The sequence below is a fragment of the Cariama cristata genome, unplaced genomic scaffold, assembly GCF_000690535.1.
Source record: "Cariama cristata isolate BGI_N322 unplaced genomic scaffold, ASM69053v1 scaffold17029, whole genome shotgun sequence".
In the NCBI taxonomy this organism is placed as follows: domain Eukaryota; kingdom Metazoa; phylum Chordata; class Aves; order Cariamiformes; family Cariamidae; genus Cariama; species Cariama cristata.
The window spans coordinates 8,791-21,996 of record NW_009637592.1 but is presented as its reverse complement, the minus strand read 5'-3'; the positions used below and the strand labels follow the sequence as shown (position 1 = coordinate 21,996).

General features: G+C 38.3%; 1 protein-coding gene across 1 annotated transcript in view; it reads right to left on the bottom strand.

Annotated features, from left to right (window-relative positions):
• Nucleotides 1-13,206, bottom strand: part of SLC37A1 (solute carrier family 37 (glucose-6-phosphate transporter), member 1) — a 32,393-nt gene that overhangs the window by 14,174 nt on the left and 5,013 nt on the right. Inside the window, exons 5-9 of the mRNA XM_009708406.1 lie at nt 12,460-12,595; nt 10,872-10,948; nt 8,862-9,028; nt 8,075-8,112; nt 2,929-3,012 (exon numbers count right to left, since the gene is read on the bottom strand). Coding sequence (XP_009706708.1) covers nt 2,929-3,012; nt 8,075-8,112; nt 8,862-9,028; nt 10,872-10,948; nt 12,460-12,595 — 502 coding nt within the window. The remainder of the gene's footprint in view (nt 1-2,928; nt 3,013-8,074; nt 8,113-8,861; nt 9,029-10,871; nt 10,949-12,459; nt 12,596-13,206) is intronic.

The following is a 13,206-nucleotide window of genomic DNA, read 5'->3' as shown; positions in this document are numbered from 1 at the left end:
ATCAAGGAATCAAATAATTCCAAAATATTTTTTTAAAATTTTATCTTTTATCACAGAAAGTTACAGCTTTTAAAAATCTCTTGGATTTTTGGATATACAGAGTATATATATAGAGTACAGAGCCCATAGAGAGTATTAGGTGAAACAAGCCCGGTTGTTTAGGTCTGAGTGTATACACTCCATTACAGAATCCAGTGTCTGTTCTATTGTGGCACAATTTCAAGTTGCAAAAAACACATATTAGAGTACGGTTTAATGGAACACAACAATTTCCAGTCTTCCCTTACCCCACTACATAAATGTGGTCTAATTAAAACTGACAATCTCCTGAGTACTACAACATATTTGTGTATAAAAGCATGTATTATCTTCCATTTGTACAAATATTAAGCCCATTTTTCAGATGCTGTAACATCATCTTATTCACCAATTTAAATACAAGTCATCTTTCCAACTGAATTATGGACACTGAGTGATTTATGTTAAGTAATCGCTTATTTTTTCACATCCGTTTCATTTGAGCATTGCAATCCACAAATTATAAAAGCCTGGACGTTACCAGTATTACCTAAGTTGTGAACTCTGAGTTCTTTTCTAGCACTGGGGAGGATTTTACTCTAATACTGGCTGCTAAGAATACTTGTGGAGCAAGTTATCACTCAACAAGAACAAGCCATCCCAGTTTAGCCATGAGGATATCTTGTTATTTTTATCCATCCACCACAGTGAAGTGAACTCTCAGAATAGAACTGGTAATTTACATCTTACAGCTGTACATAGAAAAAGAAATTTCAAGTATAAATATTCCTCAGTACTTCTTTTCCAACCCAGAAAAAGGATGGGATGTAGCTACTCTCACTTTCAGCTGCTCGCAGAGAAGCTTACCTAGCTGTGTACTTTTACTAGCTATGGATACGTCCTACATACTGCCTTCTTTCTCCTAATTCTTGTGCATTTGAGTAAAGTCTTAAGTGAGTATGTCTTGCACAATTTGCACAGCTAACATAACCAGGATTGTCTAAGGTAATTCTGCTCCTCTCCCCAACAGGCAGCTCTAAGCCTATTTAAGAAGAGTGGGTTAAATATTGAAGTGGAAGTGACTGAAGTCCAAATAACTTCTTCAGCAACTCATGTTGGAAACTTTTATCGACAATATGGGATTTTTATGCTGCATGTAGCTAAATGATAAATAAAAACAGCAGTTTGTGCTTGGCAGAGATATCATTGTTCAGCCTTGCCAGTTTGTCATAGAGTGTGATTAGGCATATGGCACTCTCTTGATCTCTGGGGAAAGATTCATTATCCCTCAATTTTGTGTAATTTTTAAGAGGCCAACCTGACATAAGCAGTAACGAATACACAGAGGTATTCAGGTCACGCAGCCAAAAACACATTCTGCTTTCAATCACTGCACATCCTGAATATTTGCTTTCTTTTTACAGCAATTGAAGAGGTTAATGAAAAAAAAATAAAATAAAAAAATCAGTAAAAGCTGCCATTCCAGTGTGCTTGGAGGAGACCAGCTCATAAATGCAAAACATCTGTTGTTTGTATAGGCACAAAATCTGACTACAATAATCAGCTCAGCATAACTGTAACACAACCACTGTAAAAACGAAAGATGTTCAACTCCACTTCGACAGGAAAAAGATTATCTTCTGTCACTGGCAGAAAATCAGGGGGTCCCAAACAGTGACAAAGAAGAATTTTTAATTTTTCATTAATTTCTTTTTAAGCCTTGTTAGGACTCCATATGGCAAACATATAACCGAGCTGGCAGGGTGGAGAGAGAGGAAAGAAAGGAAGGAAAAGAGGAAAGAAAGGAAGGAAAAGAGGAAAGAAAGGAAGGAAAAGAGGAAAGAAAGGAAGGAAAAGAGGAAAGAAAGGAAGGAAAAGAGGAAAGAAAGGAAGGAAAAGAGGAAAGAAAGGAAGGAAAAGAGGAAAGAAAGGAAGGAAAAGAGGAAAGAAAGGAAAAAAATTGATATTGACAGGATTGCCAGCAAGCACCCTCATGCTTCGCTGTCCGTGTTGTCTCTGTCCTGCTCCCAAGGGAGCACCTGTCCATGTGAGCAGGGGGTACGTCTGCCTTGCCCGCTCGCTACGCAGACTCTCTGCACAGCCCGATGGCAGAGGTACGAGCAGAGTTAGAAGAGAAATCTTTGTCTACTAATTTGCTGACTGTATTTTAGCTCTGTCTTCGTGACTTGTCTAAAGACATCTGCTGCTATTCTTACATCTTCTCCCCTTATCTTCCTTCTGGTTGTGAAATAATATTGCCAAATGGTTTCTGGGTTGGAGACTGTTCTTGGGTAGCAAGAAATGAAGATGAGTAAACTCAGTACAGAGGGGATTTAAGCTGGACTGATCAAAATTATGAGTAAAGTGTTTCCTTAGCAAAAATTTCAAAAGCTTTTCATCAACACTGATTATTATACCCTGTGAATGCTGATCATCATTCTATGGGCAAAGGATTAAAAGGGAAGTTTCTATTTTCCTGTAAACGTCTGAAAGAAGTTAGAAAAAAGTTATCCTCTCAGGATAGGGTGTGCCAAGTGTACTGAATACAAATACAAAATTTCAAATGGAAATATCCAGTTAATGCCCATCACAAGATAAAATGTCTTTTTGCTCACAAATAGGCAAATCCAGAATGCAGTTTCTAGCAAGAATTAGCAGCACTTATGGTTACAAGTTTTAAGCAAGATTTCTATGAATAATTGTTCATACTTAGAACTCTCCATCTCCGTGTATAATCTTGTAAGTACATACATGATCACATTAAAAAGGGAGAGACGTGAGAGTGCAAGGATGGGAAAAACACAATATAAGTAGTTTAAAGATTTCAAATGGGCTATCTTTAAAATATTATGCAGTGCAGAGCTTCAGAAAGTCTTGTATACTATTTTACAACACTATGTTATATTTTACCTGAGGTTTGCTGGTTTCCTTAGCATTTAAGGTTGGCATCTGGACTCTGAATCGAGATGCACCATTCAGGAAGGTTTTAGAACTCTGAAAAAAACAAAACAAAACAAAGAAACCCCATACTTTTGTTGCTTATTTTTTAAAGGATTACATTAGTGTTAATCATTTCTCTGCAACAAAAGTCTTTGTGCATTGTAACATAAACATAACCTCAAGTGGAGCATCTTCAATTTAATGACTATATATTTTGGGTTTTTTAAGCTCTTATGCAGACGTATGGCAATGTACATAAAACGCAATCACAAATTTATTTGAAGGTTAACTTCATACGGTTTCTATATAGAAGCAGCATACTGAATTCAGAGCACAGTCATGTCATTCTTAACTGCTTTAGCTGCTTCTTTAGCACAAAACCCACCACCACAAATAAAACAGAATGCCCACCCTCACTGAACATTTTAATTCAAAACGAATCACTAGGTAATTCTTCTCCAACAAAAATACAAGGATATATATTGCAGTATTCTTTAGACAAACTGCCATTCATCAACCAAATCCTTCTAAGAAGGCAAAAAACCTTTGAGGATAAACTAAAGTATTTCTGCTGCTCAATGCAGAGCTGAGGCACAAGCAGTCTTGGGCATGCATTCCTCAAAATAAACAAACAACGCTCAAACCCCTAGCGTCTGCTAAAACAGATTTTTAAATTTTATCTTACAGAAAATTAGGTTCTTGTCAAGAAATTGATTTACAATAATCTATGGGGAAGAAAATCCATTATTTAGAGACATTTTTATTCAGCAGTCTAGCAGAGAAAAAAATGAAAGACTTTTTCATTTGACTGTCAAAAGAAAGATTTACTGTGGTAAGGAGGAAATGTCTGGGCAAAAGGACTAGACTGAGAGGCTGCATATTTAATACTTAGACTTCTTTCTCCTTTTCAGAAGATAAAAATTGCAGCCCGGTATCTTTTAAATGCACAAGCACTTTGCCACAGGAGTTTAAGAGAGCTAAGTTTCCTGGAAAAAAGTCAGGTTAAACATGTTTATCTATGAAAAAAAAAAGGATGAGAAACAATAAAATCAGTTCTAAATCATCATATTTCACAAATGCTGTTAAATCTACTCTTTAACTTTCACCATGAAAGTGCACCAATGCCTAATAAAGCACAGTGACTTCTCGCTTGCATTTGTCATAGGTATAGCCTTTTGGAAAGTCATAGATTAGGCCTCCAATGTTAGCATTTAAAAGCACTTTATTGTACTCAAATATTTGTTTTGAAACAAATTTCAGATTCATAAATCAGAGCCAAGGTGAATACAAGCAAATGAAGCACAATCCAAGAAACGGCGGATTCAAGGCTCTGTGCCCGCCTCTCCATCTGTGCTTCTGGACAACTCAATGAAATCGGACTACTCACCACTACAAACTCCATAGAAATACTGGGCTCATGATCGTGCTGCAAATAAAACAGCAGACCAAATTCATCCCAGAGAGTGGTATCACACGATGGTGATATCACACAGAGATGAAACTCATCTATAAATCTTAATATAAATCTACCCTAAGTCCTTCCTCGTGTTGTGTATTTATTTTAGTTGTGCTTAAATTTAACTGGCTTCATTCTTCCACAATGAGGTTCAGCTTTTGGCATCAGCTGGCAGAGCTGCCTGCACCTAACCAAGACATCTGTCAAAAGCGACCTACTACAGCCTTACGAGCAAAGCAAGTGAGTATGTTTCTTTAATGTCTTAAAAAAATATATTTTTGACCATTTGCAAAAGCACACAGGTTGTTCAAGTTTGTCACCGAACAAAAAAGGACAGCTAGCATTTTATGCCTGCCAGCAAATTCTAACCCTTGTACAACATGGCTGAAATTTTTTGTTCCTAGTAATAACGCAGTCTATTTTATTACATGAACCTTCCTTCAATCAGCAATCAGTTTTCTTTACAGACATTGTCATTACCACATCTGCATTTGTAGGAGATCTTCTTGAACTTCTATTCTCACTTTATTAATTTCCTCAACTTCTAAAACCACCCTCCCTGCAGCGAACAGAAGCAATAAGCCCAATTCACTAAGGATTTAGAATCCACTGTACTTTGCAGACCACACAGGTCTGAAGAGAAGTATCTGAGCAATTCAAATGGCATACAGCTTCCCAAGACAATGGTAAATCTTAATTTGAGAAAGATCCAGGGCAGGTGGGGAAGCACTTTTATAAACATGCTACAAAATTTGCAGATGTGAATATATGAAATAGGGAAGGAAGAAGTGATGCCTTTTGCTCTGCAGAGCAAGGTTCCCAGGGAAACAGAAGCTCAAACGCATCCCTGCACAATGAGACCGCCTGCAGCAATGATCTTGCTGGTGCCCTAGAGAAGATTAGGTCAAACGCTAGCCCTTTTCTGGGACTGGGGGAAAGGGTGGTGAATGGATCCTAAACCACTAAATTTTTGTTAAAAATATCACAGCAAGTTGATACTGAATGCCAAATTTTTCCATACCAGCTCCTTGAGACATATGAGCAACATAGCGTGCCAAACTCTTTAGTTATGGTTTCTAGTAAAAGTGTATTTGAAACATTTCCTTCCATAAAGCTTAATAGCAAATTCTGTAAACGTTATGCTTTGGGTATTATAAACAGCAGCTGAAATGTTCATGGGAACATTTCTGAACTACATAAAAGCTAAGGAAAAAAAAAATGTCTCCTGTTAGGAGTCTTTAAGAGTCACTTAAAGTATTCTCATACTTGACAGAAGCTACCTTTAAGAAATGAAAGACAACCAAATGAAAAACACAGAGCACATTGTTAGCACACCTTATCTCACAGTAACAAACTAAGAATAGGAGGTCCACAGACCATTAAAAGTACTCAGAAGCTTCACCAGGAGTACTTCATATGAGGAGGAAAAAAAACCCATTAACTGGTAAAGAAGAGATAACACAGACTAGAAAAGTTGCCTTCAGTTAGTATTCGAGAGGAAGGGAGGATTTAAAATGTGAAAAGCCATCTATCTGAAACTATTGGGGGGTGGTAAAAAACCAGCAATCATCCCTGTGCAAGTTACCCGTGAGACTTGCAACTAAGAGGTATAGTTCACCTACACCTACATGTGCAGACAATCGCTGTGTGTAATCCCCTAGCGTTGGAAAACATACCTGGGATTCCCTTGGGACCTTCCCAATGACACTTAACCCAACAGCCTTGATTTGCCCTCACACTTGGGAAACCTGAAGACCTTCTTTGCCAATCTTCTCCTCCTATTCTTCCGAAGAACTAGCTGAAAATGTGGCTGACCTGATTGCCCTCAGGTCCCTGGGAGCCAAAGGAGCAAGAGCCTGGAGCAACACGCTGCTCTAGGTTTTGGTTACAGTAGAGACAAACACATACCGCATCTTAGGGAACATGGAACAGAGATGAAGCTGCAAAAACACTCCTGAACGAAACTGGGCTACAAACGACATTCTGCTACAAGAAGTTATACACAGCTGGTCTTCCTAATGCTCTCTTTTTTGTTCTCTTTCCTTGCTTTTAATTTTTCTCTCGTTCTATTTGGATTGCCTCCCTCCTCTTGGGCCACAAAGACACGAGGCAAGAAATGAATCATCTTTTCATGTAGTAGCTAAAGCTTTCTAAGGCACATCTTTTAGCCATTGACATGGCTTTCTACATTACTTAATTGTGAGTACTTAAAACATCTTATGAACTTTTGTTTCAAAAGCATTGAGCAAACATCTTGGTACCAGAGCTTAACCACTTCCAATCTACTTTTAAAATAGCATTTGAACAACCTTATACTAATACTTAAAGAGCAAGCTTTCCTTTCAGAAACAATTAAACAAGTTGTGACTTCTGCTGCCACCATGGCACAAGGAAGTATACACGCAATGTTCAGCAATTCAAAGAAAGTTTAGACGTTTACATGTACCCACACACTTCAATTCAACAATGCCTTAAGCAGTCGATCTCTGATGCTGGATTTTAAACCTCTTGTGTCAAGAGAGTTGCATCTTCCCTTGTGATGCAGGCAGTATGCGTTCCACAGTTTGTGTATGTGACAGTATATTTACAGCTTAGTGAAGTTCACTACTTTGCCACAACTTAAGCTCTTGAAGTATAAAAGCTCTCATACAATAGCAAGATCCACTGCCTTGATGTAAAACATCTGATCGATGCATTCTAAAACCTCACTGCATATTTTAAAAAAAAAAACAAAGCATCTATGTATAAACAGCATCTCCACCTTTGAGGACTTCAAAATCTGACAGGCAAGCCCTAAGCAATTTGATCCTGTGTCAAATTTAGACCTACTACAAGCAGAGGGTAGGACCATACAATGTCCAGAGCTCCCGTTCCTTCCAACCTAAATTATTCTGTGACACCACAATGCCACAAGAACTAAAGCACTGATTTGTCCTGTGACTCATACCATTAAGCACAGATTTTTTTCTCTCTCCTTTTCACAGCTCTTCATTAATGTCAGTTTTGGTTAAATAAAGGCCATATTATACCATGACTAAACTCACTATCACAGATCAACTGCTCCAATCTCTCCACCTCAGCTTCACATCCATCCCTTGCTTCCTCTTTTCCCCAGCCATGCGATCCTACTGTCCTTCCCTCTGTCCAAGGGAACATCCCACCTTCCATCCCCAAGCGCACACGGTTCATTGAGGCTGTATCAGCAAAAGAGTTCTTCGCTCTTTCTGCAATGCCTAATACAGGGTTCTCGAACAGGGAGACCCTTCACAGGATAAGGCTGGCAGCTATCTCATTATGCCATACCTAAGCAAGGAAGGCAACAGCAGGAGATAGGTCAAAATGCTCTGAAGATGCCCAGGAAGACTGGAGAAAAGAAAACTCAAACAAAATGAACAGTTTTAACTTGGTTTACCGTAGTGAGATCATCTATTCCAAAACATTAGTCAAAAACTCATGCACCTCTTGATTCACATTGCTTTGATAGAAAGTAAGCTACTGGTCTACCAGTAAAGCACAGAAGACCAATCATTCCCTGAAGTATAGGGTCAGCTGTGACGGCCTGGCACAAAAGGGCCATGCAGATTATCTGGTTTCCAGAACTATCACAACAAACAGGTGTATTAGTAGGCAAAAATCAAAATAGAAAAAGCATTCACTTACGTTGTATGGTGTGCAGGAACAACTTATATCTTTAGGATCTGAAATATAGTACCACGGGTAGTTAATAGTGAAAACAAGCATAATGAGTACCTCTTAAAACGCCAGTAGTGTAATTTACTGGCAATAAACCAGCAGTACAGATCACACAGAAGTAGTCTTAGTAGAAATGCGTAACTGTAGCTTTTGAGGAAAAGAAAAGGGTGCTCCATGGTACCCTTCCCATCCTATGACCACGCTAAGTGCTATTGTGGCAGTCCAGCCCATTACAGAGTATGAGTTATATCTGCAGAACTTTTTACTCCCTGAGATAGGACAGTTAGAGTAAAATAAGCATTTGTACTAATATCTCTGAGTCTACGTAGGAACAAGATGGGGCATTCCTTTTTAATTTCTAATTTAAAGTGACAAAACTTGCTCCATCAGCTGACTTCTGTATTTCATAGCACAGAATATGGATGGTGTGGGTTGAATGGTAGCACAGAATATACATTGCAGCCAGGTGGGACATTCTGTTAAGATACACCTGAACAATTTATAAAGTCAGGGAACCAATGACAGGGCAGTAGCCTGAATTCCGAAGTGTTACTCTCTTGGTTACGCCAGAGTCCGAGCATATAAACTCTTTAGACGTACACAGGTTCTTCTCCATCTAGTGTTCTAGGAAGAAGTTCTGTAAGTATTGGCATAGCCTGAGGAACATACCTTGCACTGGGTCACTTAGCTTAAACAGCTGGTGTTCTTCACCCATAATGAGCCCTCCATGGTTCTACCCCATTAAAGCACTTACGTTCAATAAGAAACAGGAAACAAACAATCCCCATCACAGCAACGATTACACCAGGCATCACGAAGGAGAGACCCCAGCACGTAGACACCCAATAAGCAGCAATTAAGGATCCCAAGATATTTCCCACTGAAGTGTGTGAATTCCAGATTCCCATGATCAAACCTCTCCTGCATTTAAAAAAAAACAAACAACAACATTTCTTATTATTCCAACAATAAGCATTACTATCTTGAGAAAACCGTATCAAAAATGACTGTTCACCTGTGGTATTAGTGAAATATTTGCAGTCTTACTGTTCTTTAACTGACCATTTCTTTATGTTATACTCTTTCATCTGGCAATTTCAAGGCACCTAAATATTAATAGAAGTGTTCTAAACACTTCTAAAAAGTGTTCTCTGTGCACGACAGAATTCATCCTGCATTTAATGGCATTTAAAGGCACCTCTAGGGCTTGGATACTTCTGGATAGAGTTTCTTTGGTAAAAACAAGCATGCAGATGTTGCGTAGCATGTGCACACTAAGTCTGGTGCTTCTGGGAATGAAAGTCCTCCTGCAAACACGATGCACTGATAATTTAATGCTTTCAGGATATGTTAAGACTTATCATGCAGAAGAAAACAATCTGTACAGAATAGGTAGAACTAATTCAGTATTTTCTGATCACATTCTGGACTTGGTAGGCACTAGTAGAAGACAACACCCGCACAAGCTTGGTTAACAGACACGTCAAACTGCTGTCTGCCTGGAAATCCAGACCAGAGCTGCTGTAGAATAGCTCCAGCTGAGCTAATGTAAACCACAAAAATCCTACTGAAGTCATGACAGTTAGGTTTTTTTTTTCCCTTGTAAGTCATGGGAAAACTGCCTTGTCCTCAGCAGGGGTTTACCTGGAGCAACCTAATTTGAACTAAACCAAATCTTTTCTTTTGGCTGAAGATCAGATTTAAGGTCTGCTTATGTTTCATGGAATTTGTAGCAAAATGAAAACAAGAATCAGATCATTGGCATTCAAACCAGAGCCCTATCCACCAGTCCACTCTGCGGTCTCCTAAAAGTAAAGGCTGTTGTTTTTGGACAAAGCAAATAAACATTTTTGTTTTGCACAGACTTGCCAATTTTGTTCAGTATTGTATGACAATTATCATTCTCTGCATTTTGCAACACTCACCAAAAAGGCTGCAGGGACTACAGAAAACTAGTTTGAGCATACATCTTCTTAACTATCCTGTGATTTTATATGGAAAGCATCTATTTAATTTTCATATGTCCTTCTCTTGAAATGATTGATAGTAATGGTCATTCAATGGTATGTATCTACAACAGGTGACACTACAGTAGCATTACTATATGCTACATGCATCGACCGTTATCAGAGCTAATGGATTTAGCATGCAGCTCTTGCAAAATTTATGGAAAACTCCTGACTGGTATGACAAAATAAACATTATGAGTGATCCCTATGCAGGATTAAGGGGAAAAAAAAAAAAGATGATTTAAATAAAGTCACAAAAAGCACAGTTAAATCAGTTGCCATATGTATTTTTTTTCTAATTAAATTTTCAAGTTTCTGTAAGTGTGTTAGAAAAAAGGCATTAGACAAAAAGATACTTTCAGAGTTAGACCCTGACAACTGCTCCGAAACACAAATGAAAACATGGGAAATTCCACATTAAAATGGTATAATAACAGCCTTTATTAAAAGTGGTTTTAGACTGTTAATATTTGCAAGAATTATTCTCAATTCAATTCTGAAATATTTCATCTGAAAAATTAAACAGACTAAAGATCTACCACAGAACACTGTTTTGACATGAGGGAGAATATTTCAAACCGATATATAAACTAATCACTGTAGCAAAGGAAACTGTTTTCAAAGATCTACCTAACTGCTTGTTTCATTCCAAAAAAAACACTGAAGCAAAAGAAAGATATTTAAATTGACTATAATATTATAGCCCAGAATGTATTGATTTGTACTTCCAAAACTTTGGATTACGTATTATTTACCTTCCTTTTCCAAACCAGTTGCCAATACATGTAACGACACTCGGCCAGCCAGTAGTTTGCACCAACCCATTAGCTATCTGAAAGTATAAAAATAATAATAAACAAACATACCCTATAATAAATCAGATTCCTACACAGTTCGTGCCGAGTGCTGTTCTGGGAAAAGGAAGCCTACACAAATGCTTTGAATTTAGAAATTTAGTGGGGGGTTTTGAAAGCATTCTTTTCCAAGAATAAACAAATTACCATGTTTTGCAGAGATTCTTTCCACTACCTATATCTCTCCAATTATTTTATGATTTAAACCACAAAAGATTGTAATCCAATCACAGGCTTACCAAAAATCACATTGCACTGAACAAAGAAACGAATTCCCCACGCTCAAACAGCAGTATCATACTTAACTCAATTTGAACATACGGCAAAGCACGTTTGCAATCAAACAAAGCAGAAAAAACAAACCAAAAATTTTAAGGGGGACAGGATAACTTTGAACGTTAACTTTAAAATGCTTACCAGACATCTATAAATAAACTGAGAGGAGACTATGCTCAGGCTGAAGTAAGAACTATTTCAGCCTCCATGTTGCACAGATCATAACCCTAACCCATCTCAACTCCTAAGAAGCTCCCTATCCAGAATAACACATTAACACAAAGATCACAATACAATAATTCACACGTACAATGAGCATTTGAACATGCAACGAAACAACCTCACACTACCCAACAAAAACCAATTAGGTTGGTGGTGCGAGACCACCCTTGGTATCACAGGACTCACTGACGACCCCAATGCAGTGCAGCACTGGTAGAGATAGTTAGCTCAGCCTTAAAAGAGGCAGCTCCTGTCTTGGAAACCGCCTAAGCCAAGTGCACTGGGGCAGTGACGTGGTTAAATGGATGACTTGGTGACATGGTTATAAAAGCTTGCAGTATCCAAGTTAGTATGGCTGCATGCCCTGTTGCACAATGCCATGCAAACGTGCTACTGCAATAAGACAAGGAAAGCAGCAGTGCAAGGTGCACACCTGTCCAAAATGACTCAGAAGTGCTAACCATATCCTGGTCCTGATCTAAATTCCATTTTAGATCAACAGTAAATATTCCTGTGACACCCGATGAGATTCGCAATGCTCTTAAAAATCCCACACAACAAATCTTGTTACAGAAGCTGCCTGTTCTCAGTGACACCAATGTGGGAGACTGTTCATCGTTAGCAGTATAAATGTAATTTTCCTGCAGAGAAAGCCAGAATGCGTCACTCGGGTCTTGGCAGACTGACAAAAGTAAATACGTTTGTTTTAAAAGTCACCCACATTTAAGCTTGCAAAGATTTGATCACTGATTTGACACAGACTGCAACACTTTAATTTGTTTTCAAAGATTTCTTCCACTTAAAAAAAAAATTTAAAAATAAAACCTGGGGCTATCCACTCTATCATTTTCACCTGTCACCACCAACAACGTATAACAGCATTTACATTCTCCCATCCAACCATTAACCACTGTTTGCAATTGAAAAAAACCCAATATAACACTAAACAGCACCATGGAAACTCAGAGTATCTAAATAACATCATGCCTACCTGGGCCATTATGTAAAACCACAGATTATGTATATTATAGAAATAGCCTAATCCAAACATCGCAGTGAAGAGTCCACTAGCAAGCATCCCGACTGTCAGATAGTAGCGGATAGGTAGCCGTTCTCCTATTATTCCACTTGGAATGTGGAAGGAAAGAAAAAGAAGGGCAATAATTAAAAATAAGACCATACCTCAAGCCTTCACAAATAAAGAATATTTTGTGTTGTTTAATTCTGGTTGAGTAGAAACTGTCCTAGTAACTGCCATTTTCCTTCATGGCAGCAAATGAGCGATTTTTAGCACTGGACAGAAAAAAACCAAGAAACATTTCATGTTCACTAATTGCCAAGCGCTGACATCTGCACAAGCATCTTTCAGGGAAATGCTCACCTGGAGCACATTGGAAGTAATTTACTTAGTCATTTTCCAAATGACTCCTAAGGTGGGACATGTCTCCAGCCATTTGAAGTGAGACTTGTCTCCTTCGCTAATGATTCTAGTTACGAAGGTTCTGGGTTTAGTCAATAAAAAGCAGCATCTCCAAACAGCAGTTAATATTGCACATTTTAAGATGGGTTCAGTATTATTTTTTAGGAGGTGTCCGCTTCTGTCCTTTGACTATGGAGAAAGCCAGGACAATCTGTTTAGTCTACATGCACAAGCTGGAGACTAATAAAGTTTGAGGACATAAATTCCAGGATATATTCCTTCATATTCCACACGAAGGAAAGACAGGCTAGATTGCAA